This window comes from Erpetoichthys calabaricus, chromosome 5 (assembly GCF_900747795.2).
Source record: "Erpetoichthys calabaricus chromosome 5, fErpCal1.3, whole genome shotgun sequence".
NCBI lineage: Eukaryota > Metazoa > Chordata > Cladistia > Polypteriformes > Polypteridae > Erpetoichthys > Erpetoichthys calabaricus.
This window is the reverse complement of record NC_041398.2, coordinates 104,729,165-104,747,859: the sequence shown is the minus strand read 5'-3', so window position 1 is coordinate 104,747,859 and position 18,695 is coordinate 104,729,165. Positions and strand designations below refer to the sequence as shown.

General features: G+C 36.4%; 1 protein-coding gene across 1 annotated transcript in view; it reads right to left on the bottom strand.

The window, feature by feature from the left end:
- sorcs2 (sortilin-related VPS10 domain containing receptor 2) overlaps positions 1-18,695 on the bottom strand; it is a 1,166,544-nt gene that overhangs the window by 135,807 nt on the left and 1,012,042 nt on the right. Inside the window, exon 6 of the mRNA XM_028801884.2 lies at positions 2,040-2,104. Within this exon, the coding sequence (XP_028657717.1) occupies positions 2,040-2,104 (65 nt within the window). The remainder of the gene's footprint in view (positions 1-2,039; positions 2,105-18,695) is intronic.

Sequence of the window (18,695 nt, the reverse complement as noted above, 5' to 3'; positions counted from 1 at the left end):
TTACTTCAGCAGTTTTAAAAAACACTCACTACTTTTGGGCATAATTGGTTATGACAGAAACAAATTTTCTTAAAGATGTACTAAGGAATTACTGAAAGAAATGCAGATATTGAACAAAAAGGAATCTAGTGCACTACCATTTTGCAGAGATTATGATTATGCCATTTACTTCATGTTTCCAAAACTGAAGTTTTTGAAGATATGCCTAAGTACTCTATTTTAGTGTAAATATCTAAAATGGTTTTATTAAAACAACCACTGTAGCTGGAGAGGCAGGGAATGTTTTTTTTCTGGAGGTGGTAAAAAGGATGCGCAGAAACAATTAGTGGATTAAATGGCATTACATAAAGCCAATGTTTTAATAATGTCAATTTGGAACCATGTAAGGGAATCAGCATTTTACATGAACTTCATGTAATTTATGGTTTAGAAGAACAGCAATGGCTGGCTACTGTTAAACGTTTATGTCTTTTTTGCTCCTTTCACTACCAGTCTGGAGTAAACTATCTGAGTGAATTACAGACTATATTTGCAGAGGATAGGGGTCTGTGCAGGAGTTTAAACATGACTGCACTTCCCCACTAGGCCCTTTAATGAACAATGGCAATAATGTCTGCTTTATATAACATTAAAGTACAAAAAAAAATGACTTAACAGGCACAGCACATTGATATATCTTTATTTTTAATTTGTCTAATATATACTCTAGCTGTTTTTAATTAATAAAAAAATAAATTTATTAATTAATATTGATTAATACAGATGATTGATCAGTTAAGTAAAAACAGATGTCACACACATGCGCATGGGAGGCAGTCAAGGAGCTCGACGAAGGGAAAAGAGCTGATGTAGAGGGTGACTGTTATATGAAGCTTGTTATGGATTGAGATTATTGTCACTATATGTGTTTAGATTTTATAAATGCATTTTCCATTTCTTTTCTGTAAGAATGCAGAGCTGAGCCAGATTTAGCACAGAGTGTCAGCATTCAGAATTGCTGGGTCAAGCATTAGGATAAGACAGACAGGGAAAGCTGGAGGAATGTGTTGTCAGCCTGAAAGAGAACTGTGTATTATTTGAACCTACTGTCTGATGTCAGCACAAAATCTTATCTCCTTGTTTGGAAATGGGCTATGTGCCATCTGGGGGCTTGCACATGGAAAAAGCAGTATAAAACATCCTGGAAGATTGCCAGCCATTGGAAGACTCGAGGGATGGACTACTGGAGACTACGTCGAATTGGTCTGAGAAATCCTTCCTGCGCTGTGACGATGACTGCAAACTCCATACGCAAGGCCCTCACCCTTGGACTGAGTACTGTGGTGTGTTTCCCCCGTTATTTATGCAGCGTAAGCCGATATTAAACAAAAGCTAAGTTTATCCTCGTTTTCATGTAATCTTGTAAACCGTCATATTGCATGCTGGGGGGATAACACCTTTTTAATTTATAATTATTTAAATCCAGATTAATTAAAACGCCGCAATTTAAAAGAACTTATTTCCGAGGAGCTAAAACCTCATACCGGACAACAGTGACAAAGGGTACAAATGTCTGTTTTCCACCACTGCAGTTCCCCGGAAGGAAAAAACATCTAAACACCAACCAGTTTCCACTTCTGCCTCCGGACCACGCCTTCCAACTGACCTCACTTCTGTCTAATGCCTCTGGACCTTCCTCTTCCTCGTGTCCACTGCATGTAAAGCCCGCCACTTGCTTCCCACAGTCAGCTGCAATCTGGACTCAGTCTTTATAGATTACTCTCACGTTCAAACCCCAAACCTTTTTTTGTGTCTTTGTGTTTTTTCCACACAGATCTTTATCAATGGATGATACTTGAATTTTGGTTGTGTCGAATCCACCCAGAATTATGTTGAAAGATGTTGCCTTTTTTTTTTTGTGGAAGTGCCTCACAAGTGACTTTGCATTGTAAATGGTAAAACTGATCTGCCATGGGCTGACTGGTTACCACTGCACCATATAATAGCTACAATTAACAGTCTTTTGGTAATTACACCCAGTGATTTCCCAAAACCTGTACCTCCACTGGAATCCTGCATTTCCATATGAACCAAATCAGGGTCAGTATCAACACCTGCAACACACCTGAAAAAAACAAGAAACAATTATTACTACATTATTTAGTATACATTTTGTTACATGTGTATTTTTCAGGGATTATACTTACTTTTGCATGCTGAATTTAAAAACATAATCAGAATTTAGCTGTCACCTACCCTGCAGCTTGAGTGACAGTTACATTGGTGTGGAGTAATAGCCTTTATGTCAGTAATAAATTGTGGCTAAGTTAAAAACGCCATGTGGATGAATGGCACGGAAAGCTGTTTTTTGCACTGAGATGCCAGAAGCTTACCTGTTATTGTATGTTGGATTAAATATATGTCATGCTCAGACAGCACTTGGTATTATCCATGTTTTTCTGTCATTTGTATGCCAGGCTTTAATCATCTCGTTTTATTAAAAGACCGGTAATGGTGCATTGCACGATAATGTGACTTGAGCATTCCTAGTTTTCATCCTCTTTCTCTGTACTTTTAGCATTCGTTTGCTCAAAGGTTGATGCACTTGCTGCTTCCTAAGCAGCTCTTCTTTCCTCCACCCTACCGGCCCGCTTCTTCTCTTTTTTCGTCAGCATCTTTTCGCGTTAAAACTGATTAAGTCAGTGTTTGTGTTGCAATTACTTAGTAAGTTTTCTTTAATTTTTCACTTAAGCTGGCACTTAAGAATTGATTTAAGATATAAACAGGTAGGGGAAGTGACAGCGAAAGTGGTTGGGATGAGAACAGTGTCCGTACACATGCGCTGTATGGCCGCCTGATGCCGAGAATAGATTGTACAATATCATAAAATAAAAATAAAAAGAGGAATAACCTTGGAGGGCAATCATCACCACGAAAGTGGATAGTAGACGTCATGTAGTATATGTGTACCAAATTTCAGGTCAATAGTTCAAACGGTTTGTGATCTACAGGTGATTTAAAATCCTGGACAGGCAAATGAACAGCCACGGTAGAATATTATATATAAAGATACTTTCGGTATTTTTTAATTCAAGGTTTTTTTTTTACTTTAATCATAGTGTACATTAATTTGCCATGAGAAATTGTGTTCTAAAGATAACACGAGCCTGTGCAATTGTTATATTGAATATTTTCATCAAAATTTTTCTTTAAGTTAAAGTTTATTATAATGTGTACATAGTACAGTGAACTTTGTACATGTAGGGCTTCTTAGAAAAGTGACAGTAATACAATACTATTAAAGATTCAAAGAAAAAAACAGTATTCATAGGACATAACATAATATATAGGAATTATTATGACTGGCTATTTGATAACCTTCTGATCTTTGGATAGAAATTGTCTCTGATTTCACTTGGGTAACTTTGAATGGTCCTATACTGTTTGTAAGAAAGGAGAAGTGAGAAAAGTGACTGGGTACAATGGAAGATGTCTTATGAAACGTGTCACAGAAGGCTGGCTGACTGGTGTCGTTAATGATTTATCCCTTATGCAGTCTTCAGTGCTGTAAGATTTTGAGCCGAACAGTCAGGCAGTAAAGACTGACCCCTATGTGCACTTGTAAATGTTATTGAGCACAGATTGAGAATTTCAAGCTGAGGAAGTAAAGGTGCTTGTGAGACTTATTAACAATAGCCAAAATGTGTTGTACTGTCCTTTTATATCAGCGATATTTCAGATTATAAGGACAAGGATACATTTAGTCTCTCCACAGAGCAATATTGTTCTAAACTAAAATATATTATTTCCAATATTCTTTTATTGTCATAAACATACCTCATAAATGCAGAAGGCAAATTTTTTGAAATCAAAACTTTTTCTCCTCAAATTTGCATATAGTTTTAAGGCTATTTTTAGGTTTGCACTCATGCTCTTTGGTTCCTACCATCACAGGTACTGTATTTTTTAAAATTTATAAAAAATACTTCACTTCAAAACAACTTCCCTTGGCAAATTAACATACATCATGATTATCAAAAAATAATCTTGACTTGAAAAATACCAAACATATCCTTGAAGTGTTTTTGTGCTTTACAGATTGTTTTTCAGTACGTAAAGTGTGAGTATGACTCCAAAACATGTCAATCATCTGAATAGTTGTTGTTATGTACGCAGTGAATCAAAATATGTCACACTACTAATTGACTGGTTTCCAGGGTATGGAGAAAACCAAACTAACTTTCTACATATTGCTATTTTTGTTTAACAAAAATGTCAGGGATAATCTTTAAGTATAAATATAATGTACATTATCTAAATGCATTATTAGTTACAGTATATGACAAGCCCCTCAGAAGACGACTTTGTCATTGATGAGGCTCAGCATTCCAAGGTAGGAGAACAGTTACTGTAGACAGTGACACAACAACTGGAAGTACGTTTTCATCCTCTTAGTTTCACTCACTAACTTAAACAGACTAAAATGATTTTATCAGAAAATTGATTTTTAGCTTGAGAGCATATGCTGACAGCGCGTTGCTGTACCACAGGGCCACTTTATTTATTTATGTATTTATTTGCCGATGATCAGACTGGCCAGTTTTTATCTGTATCAGATTATCTAGGTGTAATAGGCAGAATAATAAAGCTCACACAAAAGGACAATCTTGGAGGAGGGAATTTAGGAAGTAGAGATTAATTTATGGACTAAAGAATAAAAATTATCAGAGGCAACGTTTAAAAGTTCAAAACCAGTAAAAATAAAAAAAAATAAACTTAATGACAAAGGTGAAAATGCTGGGTAAAAGACAAAGTTAAAAGAGAGTGTGAGGTTACTGGCTACCTATTATACTTTCCCTATTCAGTTGATTGTAACAATACTGATGCCATTTGTAACAACCACATGTCTGTGGCCATAGTGAGAAAGTCACAAAAAGATAAGAAAAGTAACAATAAATAATAATAATAATAATAAAAGAGCTTATATTATATATTATATTATACACAATATATAACACTTATATTATATTAGCTACACAAATATAAAACACATACTGTAGTAAAACATGGCTGCAATTCCTAAACATCAGAGTATGATGCTTGGATTCTTAATCAGGATTTAAAAGGAAATGTATAAGAACATAAAAATGTTGATTTTACATAAAACTTATAATTGTTTTTTTTTGGACTGAGCCAGAGAACCACAACGTGACATGCAAGAATTAGTTTTAATTAGACCTTGGATGCTGTTGATGTTCTTTTATTTTAACAACCTATTTAGTTATAAGTAACCGAATAACCCTAGCTACAATTCTTCTACCAATACTGTATAACTCACGTATGTATCAAAATCATGGTTATCCTTAATAGATTATTATATATTATTATTATTATTATTATTATTATTATTATTATTATTATTAGTAGTAGTAGTAGTAGTATTATATTATATTAAATAATACTAGCTGAAATACCCGGTGTTGCTCAGGAGGAAAATAAAGTGTTTTCTTTTTTTTTGTAATTGTTTGAGAAAAATATAATTAAAAAAAACACAACTTTAAAAATAAAAATAAATTAACAGACAATGAAGACTCACTAATGTGCTTGTCTTGCGGTCTTGTATTTATGTTATCATCCAGTTGACGCTCGGAACCAGCCAACTCTATTTAATTTCAAAAGGGGAGCGGTGGTGCTCAAACGTAAAGAATGCTGGCAGTCACCTCCAGTTCGCCCTCTGGTGGTCGTTCTGAGTGTCAACTGGATGGTAACATGCATACAAGACCGCAAGATCACCCCCCACCCTACCCAGAAGGGGGTGGGTTAGGGCTGATTTCACCCTACAGTATTTTAAGTCGACCAATGAGAAACGTGCACCAAGTGTCAAGAAAATCGCTCCAGCCGTTTGAAAGTGATGCTGGAACATACATACACACGTACATTGACTTTTATATATATATAAATTACTGTATAGCAATATTGTAGATGTGAGTCCTTCTACAGGTAAACTGTAATTTCATGGTTTGATAAATTAATGGACTCAATAAAACATTCACTTCTCCATGCAGAGAATGCACTCTACTATGGTATAATAGCACTGACATCAGCTTTCAAAGAGCTCATTCACCATATCGTTGAGTCTTCTTTCTTCACTATTTTGGAATACAATTTTGAAATAGGCTGCATTGACCTGCAGTTCAAATGTACATAGAAGTGAACTGTGTACATAACAAATGTAATTGCGGGCATTGCAATAAATTCTGGATGCATTGATTTTCACCAGTATAGCAGAAAAAAATACAGTATGTTTTGACTTCATAATCATGTATGTCTACTTAATATAACTTCAGATATGTTTGTGAAATTATTAAATTAAGATCTATATCAAATGAATATCTGTGTTTTTCTGTACTCTCCTCTAGCTGGATGGAAAAGTGTTACTTAGAGGCTTCCCAGGTGCAAATTTTGAGTTATTTCGTGTCTCAGACAAATGCATGTGTGCTTATGTAATTTACAAATGGACTGGAGATAGGAATAACAATATTATGGGATTTCCTTCATTTTCCAATTTCAAATAGTAGCAAGTTAAACTACAAATGTTTTGACAAATTAATAAACAGATGAGCAAAACAGAGCATGAGAAAATTTGAGTTTGTTAGTTGGTAACAGTAAGTATCACATATTTGCTGTTTATTGCTTTTGCTCCCATTCTTTTTGCTCATAAATGATAATTCCATTTGAGGTTTCCTGCTCAGTTAAGATCTGTCACATAGATTATCCATCACCATTTTTACAGAAATGACACCTTTTGAAGTCGGCAATACAAGCAGTAGCTGTAGTGCTGATGCCTGCTGTGTCAAATGGAACAATCCAAATGCCATGATTGCTATATGAAAAGACTGTTTCCACTTTTCTCTTGCATTAAACAACTCTCATGAGTACCTAATACTGCATTTGTTGTCTGAAAATTGCATTACTTCCAATTAATAGAAAATTGACACATAATGCTACCTTGGAAATAATAAGGTTCAGCAATGATGTAGTTTTACTACCCATTTACTATAATGCAATAAATTCAGTACATGCAAATATGAACATGCTTTTATTTAATCTTCTTTTGGATCCTTCTTGCTAGTGAGATGTGGGCAGAATATTCACAATTTTGATCAAAATAAACTTTGTTCATAACATGTATTATTTTAATATCTTACAAGCAGAATAAGCTGAAAGATCATTTTACAAAATGCCTTTACACAAACTAGCTATGAGGTCAGTTGTATTGCAGTCTTGGGACAGTTATCATCATGGGGTCGAAAGTATAATTATGAGGGTAGGCAATAATGAATTCAATTGTCTGTTTTGAAATGCTCACATTTTAATTTGTAATTTTTTATTGAAAATGCATATTTTAGTAATTGAAGGAATTCATATAGCTATGTTATATACTTTAGCTCCGATTATAAAAACTCTGTGCTTTGTGTTGCTGCCTAACAGCGATGACCTGCTCACTGTGAGTGGGATTTGAAAGTTCCCCAATGCCTGTTTTGGTTTCAGAGTGTTAGATTACAGTAACTGGCAACTCAGTTTGTCCATATGTATGAGTGAGTGTGGGTAAGCACTGCATAAGGCTGGCATCCACACAGATGGATTCTGCATGTGTTTAGTAGTGTTAAGGGTACACTCAACCCTGTAAATGAATAAGTGGCCATTAATAAATGGATGCATGCATATAGTCTGTTTTATAAGTAGAAAAATCACATTTAAATGTCAGTGTGATAATAGCAATAGAATATTATTAGATGTCTGCATCAAAGAATACAGCTTTTTTTGAGACTCATTAGCCAAGTTACTAGGCTTTGTAAATCTTTTTCTTTGTAAGTTTTATTTTGGATATTTATCAGACCTGTAGTTAGCATAAATATTAAGAACAACTGTAGCTTGTTGGATGTTGACTGTAAATAATTGATGATGTACAGCATATTATTTTGTAGTATACAGAGGATACAGAGGATAATGTAGAGTATGGTCTATCATATAGCCATCACTGGGGTGTTCATTCTTCAATTGGGAGTTGCCCGGTCTACTGACTAGTCTCCATATTAAATCACCTACTGAATTAAAATAATTTCTCTAATGCTTAGCTTAGATATCTATTATTGAAGGGACATGTACAAATTATAAAGTTTATACAAGTAGTCTTGTCTTGTTGTGTTACTTTAGAGGGTGCCTGTCACACTTAACTTTAGCTGCCTTCCATGTCTCTCACTGTACCATTTACTGGTAGTATTCACACATCTGAGTTTCATATATGACTGATCTAACTCACCAAAACATTTTTTGTAATGCTTACCTCAAGATTTGGTAGTGCAAATGTTTACTTACATTGCTTTGTACCCTTTTTCTTTAAAAAATAATTCATGTCATTACCAGCAAAGCTGCAATGAAAATCGTTTATATGTTGCTTTGACAATTGTATTTAATACATTCTTGTTTATCATGGCACCAGACAGTGGCAACGTGTTCCATGTGTCTAGCTGCAAGTAAGAATTTCTCTGTAGTCTGTACATGTGACAATAGTACTAGTATATCTCATAAGTATTAACACTGTTCATATTATTACTGATTTATGAATGATAAAGTGTTATCGAATTTAGCAGTGCTACCCCTCCCCTCCCAATCACTGTATGTTTGGCATTTTCACCTTCTCCACATGTCTCTGTGGGTTTCCTCCCACATTTCAAGGAAGTGCAATTTAAATGAATTAATGTGTCTAAATTAACATGGCATTAGTCAGTGGAGAGTGTACATAAATATGCACTGTCATGAACTAGTGTCTTGTCTGGGGTCGATTCCTGTCTGGTGCTCAAAGGTTCTGATAATGGCTCACTCCCCATGATCATAACATTTATAAGACAGGAAATGGATGGGTGGATCATAATGAAATAGATACATTACTAAACATGGATAGTTATTTGATAATTACTGCTGTATCCACAATGTAAAATAACACTTGTTATTAAGGTAGCATTGCAGTGTGGTGGTTAGCGCACACTCACAGCTCCAGAAGACCTGAATCGAATTCCTGTCACTGTTTCCATGGAGTTTGCATTTTTCTCCTACTGTCTGCTTGGGGTTTTGTTCAATTTATTTTTACAATATAAGATGTGCAGGTTTAGTTTAATTGCAACTTTAAAATTACTCACTTTGAGTGGATGTAGAGTATGGCTTAATAATTGTGCCCTTTGATCGACTACTATCTATGGCTGCTTGCTGACTTGCATATGATGTTGCCAGGATAGGCTTCAGCTCTTTATGGATATAAACTCGATAGGTGGGTTCAGATAATGACTTGATGAATCTAATAAATTAGATTCTAATTTTGAGAACTTTATTACAGAAAATTCATACAACACTATTGACTACAAGTTGCATTGTTAAATATTGGGAAAATGTAGATATTTACTTTCTTCAGTGAAAATCCTTTTGTGCCTACAAGAACAGATTGGCTGGACTACAAGGATATTGAATCCTTTCAGCAGGTGAGGTAGCAAAACAAATTAAAAATTAAAAGTGTTTTCTATCTAAATCTTGGGTTCTATTCATTTCTTTATCAATGTTCATTATTTCACTTGTGAGTTGTCTCTATTTGCAGGAGGCTAACAATTGTTTTAACTTAGTTTTTTAAAGTAGTTCAGCCTCAATCCTTTCAAGGTCTTTTGATCAACTAGCACTTTATTGCTTACAGATCAATACAGTGCAAACACACACACACACACACACACACACATACAGTTCATTTATAAAACAATATTGTCTGTGTGCAGCCAAATTAATCCATACATACTGTAAACCAATAATGTATGCAAGGAAAATAATAAAGGTCATATACACACCTCTTGCACACACTTAAACTGATATACTTCATGTACAAATCAAAGGGAATCACCCCATACAAAGCATTATAGACTGCAAATAAATGAACACTACATATACACAAACCAATATAATTTACATGTAACCAATAATATATGGGCTTAAATCAGGATAATTTAAATATACATCAATATTATATACACAGCCTATAAAAAGTTTTCACGTATGATTATTACACAACATTTAATCACAGTGGATTTAGGCTGGCTTTTTTGACACCGATCACAAAAAAAACTATTTAATGTCACAGTAATGGGGGTTGACAACCTCTGATATTTCAAAGCCTTTTGTCCTCTCTTTGTAACAAGAAACCAGAAGTGCTAGAGCCAGGACACACTCGTGGAGTGAAGCAGGAACCAAAGATTGTCTAAAACCATCCAAAAATGCTGTGGAAGAACTATAAGGACCAACACCATGGATATGATGCCGTTGAGGAGTTAAAAAGGGATCAGAGTAGGAGGCCAGTTCACTTATATTCTTTGAAGTGCAACAAACTCTGTCTGATTGGCTGCTCAAGGGCGGAAACTGAATATAAGAGTCTGGAAATAAGGTTTTCACTTTGATCATGCTAAATAAAAATAACATAAAAGCATGTATTGTTTGAAAAATAAAAACAAACTACTACAATATTGTCCTTCTTGGTTTGTTTGGCACCCCTAGCAGTGATATATTTACACAGATCTTCGCTTATAAAATCATAGACTTTTGCTTGATTGTCACATAAAACTTGATTATAAGTTCCTCATTGGCAAAATCATGTATTTTAACTTCAACATCTGCAATAAGATGCTGCAGATGTTCTGTCAGACGGTTGTGGCAAGCACCCTCTTCTATGCGGTGGTGTGCTGGGGAGGCAGCATAAAGAAGAGAGATGCCTCCTTCCTGGACAAACTGGTGAGGAAGGCAGGCTCTATTGTAGGCACGGAGCTGGACAGTTTGACATCCGTAGCAGAACGACGGGCACTGAGCAGGCTTCTGTCAATCATGGAGAATCCACTGCATCCACTAAACAGTATCATCACCAGACAGAGGAGCAACTTCATTGACAGACTGCTGTCACTTTCCTGCTTCACTGACAGACTGAGGAGATCGTTCCTCCCCCACACTATGCGACTCTTCAGTTCCACCGGGGGGGGTAAACGTTAACATTATTCAAAGTTATTGTCTGTCTGTATACCTGCATTGTTATCACTCTTTAATTTAATATTTTCTTCATCAGTATGCTGCTGCTGGAGTATATGAATTTCCCCTTGAGATTAATAGAGTATCTATCTATCTATCTATCTATCTATCTATCTATCTATCTATCTATCTATCTATCTATCTATCTATCTATCTATCTATCTATCTATCTATCTATCTATCTATCTATCTATCTATCTAACAATTTTATGATAAAAAATTCATACTTATGATGAAAGAGGTAGATGTGTATACCTACATACAGTATATATTGATGGAACAATATTGCCTTTTCATTCAAGTGCAAATAAAAAGCCATGACAGCCAAGATATGAGGTGAGCCACAACATGCATTTAATATATTTCCAACCATTATGACAGAAATCTTATTAAACGGAGACTATATTTATTAGAGTATGGCAGTTCCAAGTGTGTTTATCTTTGTATACATTTTGAGTTGTACTGTTAAGATGTACCCCATTGAGAAAGCTGCTGCATGTGCTTACCAGATGTACTGTAGGAGCCTCTAGAGATATCACGTTACATTAGACAGCGTAGTGATAAATACGCTCAAGCACTAGAACTGCGAAATGCCCATGGAGGAATTACATAAAGTATAAGTATCCTTGGATTAATAAAAAATGAAAGGTCCAGGAGGGGACACAATTGATGATACAACTGGCATTTCAACATGTTTTATTTTTCTGTTAAATGACAAACCTTGATGTCCCAACCTTTTGACAAAGTCATAATTTATAGATGACACAAGAATAAAAAATGAAAGACTGAGCATGGCAATAACAGGAGGGAACAGCATCTCTATTGCATGCCTTCTAAAAAATAAAAACAAACTCATAAAAGTACATTTTGAAACATGAGAAGATACCTATCTAAATATTAACAAAAAACAAAATATTTATAAATGTGTTGACAACAAATGAGATTAAAAAAATTAAAAGAAAATACTAAGGTGTTATAGGTTTACAGGGTGTAAGAATACAAGGTGTGTCCAAAGATTATTGTGTAGTAGCAAATGACCAGCAATTGTTTAATCAAGAACTAGATGTGGTCAGGCAAAGAAAGGGGTCAAAACCATGAGAACAGAAACAACAAAAAGCCAAAACACAAAGGAGAAGACTTTAATCAGAAAGTGGAAGCATAAACAAAGTGAAAAATCACAAGCACAATCCAAGCACTATGGCATGATTAAATTCAAAAACTAACTACATTAAAGAAGATTCTGTCAATAATTGTATCCACTGAGAGATTGTGCGTGAAGTGTACTGACACATTTAATGTCACTTCTGAGATTTCATCAACATGATGATTGTGTTCACATGATATCTCCAAGTAGCATTACATAAACAAAGAAAACCACATGTGAACAATACTAACTTTGTCAAATAAAGTTAAAAAATAAATCACAGAAACAGAATGCTCATGTGAAAAAAAATACCCATGTAACAACATATTAAAATAATAAAGGGTAATTATAATCATGTAACATGTTGGCACACTACGATGCCATGATAAATGTTCTGAGCAAAGAGGGGAGGGGGGCAGCTATTTTCATTGAACATAAAAATACTGAACTGATTATGTGAAATCTCATATCACTGCTAGAATGTTAGAATATAAATCTATATTTATAATTGATAATCCATTATTTATAACCTCTTTGAATGTGGAAACCTGCAGCACAGATTCTAGAAAATGAGGTGTTACAGTAGTGTGTGTTAATCTAGTATCTTCACTCTGCTACTCAATGGATATTGAGGCTTTAAATTGTTTGTTTTCAAACTAAAAATTTCTTTTCTTTTTCTTTTACCAGCCCATCATATTAGTTTCTTTTTCTAATGCAAGACCTCCTTAATAAGTCTGTGATTGCTAAACCACTTGAGGACATTTCTTCGTGAAAGACTATTGCCAGAATTAGTGAATTTGTATGCTGAAAAAATACTGAGCTATCAAAAATAAGCATAAAAATATTTTTCACACCAACCATGACTTTACATAATCAAGAACATTCTACCTACTAAATTTAAAAAAGCAGAGTACATTTATATATTAATAGAATTGCCTCTCACTTGCAGGAATCTGTGTTCATAGACTAGTGTAATGTATAAATGAATGAACACATTTTTCCATTGATGTATAAAAAGGGTGAAGAACAATTCAGGGTTTATCTTGCTTAGCACACGGTAGCTGCCTCTGTCTCTGCTGACTGCAATATGCAATATGCCTTCTTGGCAGGAGTACTGAAACTGGCACTGGTGAATGCCAGTGACTCTGAACACCATTCATCTTTAAGCCTCTAGGGATGATGTAGAAAAATATTGTACTGTAAACATTTACTTAATCCTCCAAATGACTGAAAATACTCAATACACTGTGTTCAAATAGTGGCATAACTGTCTTGAGGCCTGTGGTTCAAATAACACTGCCACGATTTTCCTGTTGGCAAAGCATTGTTGGAGTACAAGAAATGAGATGGTACATCTGGTAACCATTTAAAGAAAGAAAGCCCCACTTTTGGAAATGGAGAACTTCTCCATATGCCAGTGTGGGTGATAATGGCTGCCAGAGGAAAGTAACCCCTAACATGTTCAGTATGCCTTAGAATTAGACAATCAGAGGGCACCAGAATGGGAGGTAAAGAGATCAGACAGACAAATACTCCTTTGGGTTCAGATGAAATGGAGGTGTTGCAAATATCCATCCATCCATCCATTATCCAACCTACTATATCCTAACTACAGGGTCACGGGGGTCTGCTGGAGCCAATCCCAGCCAAAACAGGGTGCAAGGCAGACACACACACACCAAGCACATACTAGGGATAATTTAGAATCACCAATGCACCTAACCAGCATGTCTTTGGACTGTGGGACGAAACCCACGCAGACATGGGGAGAACATGCAAACTCCACGCAGGGAGGACCTGGGAAGCAAACCTGGGTCTCCTTACTGAGAGGCAGCAGCGCTACCCACTGCACCACTGTGCTGCCCTGTTGCAAATATACAAGTGAAAAATTTTCTTTCATTATCTTTTGCAATAAACAATGGGGAAGCAATGAATACTCACTACTAAAATCTGGTGTTATAAAATTCAGTCAGATTTTTATTTGGGTCAATATCATTCACTTATTACCTGATTAATAATCTGCTAAAATCTATCTATCTATCTATCTAAAAAAATCTAACATGGTTATATCTTAAACCTGCCTTAACAAATTCATCAGTTCTCAGGATGATGTCTTTACATGCGATATGTAGAATATCAAACAACTACTGCAAATCAGAAGCTTAAGTGACTTGCTAAAGAAACAATATGGATTCACAATGAAAATAAAATTGCCATGTATGTCATTTACCCCAACAGATACACAAGCATTGAGAAAGTGCCACAAACTTGAGTCAATAAGGAACAGAGTCAATGTTATTTGAATTCGGGAAACCCACTTTAACTGTGTGGAATTTCTTTTTGTACTTTGAGCAATGATTTTTGTTTTGAATTCTAGATTTGGAATGTTTCATTTTGGAGCTTAAATTTGATGAATGAGTTTTAATTTGATATCTTTGTTTGAGAAAGTTTTAAATTTCTTTTATTTGAATTTTAACAGAGCCACATCAACATTTGAAAAGCCTCTATGGGCAGACAATTATTTCTGTGTTATCGCGCCTGGTTGCTAGGGTGTCCTCTTTTGATATGAACTGATAAGTTTCAGTGCAACAGCATGAACTGCTTTGTCCAAAATATCGAGTCAATCAGTGAACAAGTGCTCTTAGAAAGTATTGTTTTCTGTATACAGGTTTTGACTCTCGCTACTTCCTTTTGACTTGTCTTTGTCTTCGTGTTTTCTCTATGGGGTTGTACAGTACTATTTTGGTGATTATCACATTGCAATTCTTTCCTGACAGTGACTGTGGTAAAATACTCCAGTTTAGGAAAACAAACTTTGGTGATCAGAAAAGTTCACCATTTGGTTCAGATGTTCTGTTTCACAGACCTTTTGGTTTATTGCTTTTAACATCAGAGCAGGCCTGTCTAACACAAAGTGTCAATAATAAACTGGGTTGCTTAGTTTGGGAAAAAGAATATTTGGTGGACATCCTACCTGCAGATCCTTCGAGCTGTTTCATTATAGAACAGATATAAAATGTACAGATGAGGTCTGATGCTACACAAACATGTTGCTTTGCTGTTTATTAATACTCAGTATAATCATTTCATTGCTATCAAAAATGCAGTACTATTTTTAGGGCACAAGCCCTAAACTGAAGGGACAGCACAGTTCAGCTGCAACTGCTCCCCTGTAGTGTTGGGTCAGGGTACTTTTATGAATATAAATAGCAATAAGGCAACTGGTTTAGATGGTACCTTTGGCTTTTAATTGCAGACTTGTAAAGAGCAGCTAACACATCTTTGGTGCAATATACTTTAATAATCTATACAGAATGTCATATTGTTCCAACATTGTAGAAGTAGTCATCTAGTGTACCAATACTAACAATCTTCATCCTCAGAAAAATAATGATTATAAATCTTTCACTTTACTATCTATTGCTAAAAAAAGCATGGACAATGTGGTTAAGGCTGTTGTCTGAGGTACAAACTGACTTTGATTTATACCAGCTTACTTATACACACTAAAGGGGGACTGATGATTCATCCTTGAGAGCCCCGAAACTTATGCTAGGATTCTCTTTGCTGATGTTAGCTAAGCTTTTAATGTTTTTCACCCTCTAGCATAGTCGTTACTACTTCTAAGTTGTACTTACAAAGCTATACAGATGAACTTCAATCTTTTAATTATTAAATGCTATTTCTTCTTTTAATGGTCCATAACCAACAGGTTACAGTTACTAGGACTTTAGCTGAGTCTCTGTTTCTTAATACTGGTGTTTCTCAGAGATTTGACAACTTTACATGATATACAAATCAATTCACTAGTACTACATTGTGAAATTGGTGGATGTTATGTGAATCTTTGGCCCATAAACTTAAAAGTGGTTACATATAAGAAAGAGGTTTGTTCAGTGGTGTTGTGGTGTGAAATTTTGCATATAACTTGATAAATATTTTGAATGTCTTTATTTATAACTTATAGCACTAATGTCTATCACTGATAAGAAACCCCCCCCCCCCAACCTTTTAGGACTGAGTGTTCTAATTTTACGACAGGGTAGGGGGGAAGTACCTAAAACCAGTTTGGCAAGTGTTTATCTAGATAGATAGATAGATAGATAGATAGATAGATAGATAGATAGATAGATAGATAGATAGATAGATAGATAGATAGATAGATAGATAGATAGATAGATAGATAGATAGATAGATAGATACTTTATTAATCCCAAGGGGAAATTCACATACTCCAGCAGCAGCATACTGATACAAAAAACAATATTAAATTAAAGAGTAATAACAATGCAGGTAAAAACAGACAATAACTTTGAATAATGTTAACGTTTACCCCCCCGGTTGGAACTGAAGAGTCGCATAGTTTGGGGGAGGAACGATCTTCTCAGTCTTTCAGTGGAGCAGGACAGTGACAGCAGTCTGTTGTTGAAGCTGCTCTTCTGTCTGGAGTTGACACTGTTTAGTGGATGCAGTGGATTCTCCATGATTGACAGGAGCCTGCTGAGCGCCTGTCGCTCTGCCACAGATGTCAAACTCACCAGTTTGTCCAGGCGTGAGGCATCCTTCTTCTTAATGCTGCCTCCCCAGCACACCATCACGTAGAAGAGGGCGCTCGCCACAACTGTCTGATAGAACATCTGCAGCATCTTATTGCAGATGTTGAAGGACACCAGCCTTCCAAGGAGGTATAGCCGGCTCTGTCCTCTCTTGCACATAGAATCAGTATTGGCAGTCCAGTCCAATTTATCATCCAGCTGCACTCCCAGGTATTTATAGGTCTGCCCCCTCTGCACGCAATCATCTCTGATGATCACAGGGTCCATGAGGGGTCTGGGCCTCCTAAAATCCACCACCAGCTCCTTGGTTTTGCTGGTGTTCAGGTGTAGGTGGTTTGAGTCACACCATTTAACAAAGTCCTTGATGAGGTTCCTATACTCCTCCTCCTGCCCACTCCTGATGCAGCCCACAATAGCAGTGTCGTCAGCGAACTTTTGCACGTGGTAGGACACCGAGTTGTATTGGAAGTCCGATGTATATAGGCTGAACAGGACCGGAGAAAGTACAGTCCCCTGCGGTGCTCCTGTGTTGCTGACCACAATGTCAGACCTGCAGTTCCCGAGATGCACATACTGAGGTCTGTTTATAAGATAGTCCACGATCCATGCCACTAGGTATGAATCTACTCCCAACTCTGTCAGCTTGTCCCTAAGGAGTAGAGGTTGGATTGTGTTGAAGGTGCTAGAGAAGTCCAGAAACATAATTCTTACAGCACCACTGCCTCTGTCCAAGTGGGAGAGTGATCGGTGTAGCATATAGATGATGGCATCCTCCGCTCCCACCTTCTCCTGGTATACGAACTGCAGAGGGTCGAGGATGTGTTGGACCTGTGGCCTCAGGTGGTGAAGCAGCAGCCTCTCCATGGTCTTCATCACATGTGACGTCAGAGTTACAGGCCGGAAGTCCTTCAGCTCACTAGGACGTGATACCTCTTTGGGACTGGGGTGATGCAAGATGTTTTCCAAACCCTCGGGACTCTCCCCTGTTCCAGGCTCAGGTTGAAGATGTGCTGTAGAGGACTCCCCAGCTCCGACACACAGACCTTCAGCAGTCGTGGTGATACTCCATCTGGACCCGCTGCTTTGCTGGCACGAAGTCTCTTCAGCTCTCTGCTCACCTGCGCTGCTGACTCTCTCAATCAACCCCAACAGGAAAACCAATCTACCGAGTTGGCAACCATCATCTGAGCAAATGGTTTTGGGGGCATGTATGAAAAGTATCGTGTGCCCCATTGGTCTGAAGTATAGCTGTTTGGGATTAGCCTGAATCAGAAGCCATTCTGTAGCACGACACCCTATTGGTGTAAGGGTTTGGACAAAGAATGCATAAATTTGGTTGCTTTACCTGTCCCTACCTCCCTTACAAACATCACCATGAAGAACCATCTCTCTGTCACACCATTGCCATGAGGACCATAACTCGGCAGCCAACCAAAAAATACAGCTGACCAAAAATGAAGCCTTAACAAAAGACATTTAAAGTAATTACAAGTCTGTGTGTCGCCTGAACTACACATCAGCATTTATCAGGTTGTATGGTTGCCAGTATTCACTTGTACTTTGCTTATTGTTATTATTTTTGAATATTATCAATAATACATTATTTAAAGTGTAACTTAACTCCTGCTTGTCTTTTACTACACCTAATTACCTGAGGTTATAAATGTAGAAGGGAAGATGGGGATAAATTATGTACTACAATCTATATATATATAAAAGTCAATGTATGTGTGTGTGTGTATGTACTGTATGTATGTTCCAGCATCACTTCCTAAAGGCTGGAGGGATTTTCATGAAACGTGATACACATGTTTCTCATTGGTCGACTAAAAATACTATAGGGTGAAATCAACCCTAACCCACCCCCTTCTGGGTAGGGTGGAGGGTGATCTTGCAGTTTTGTA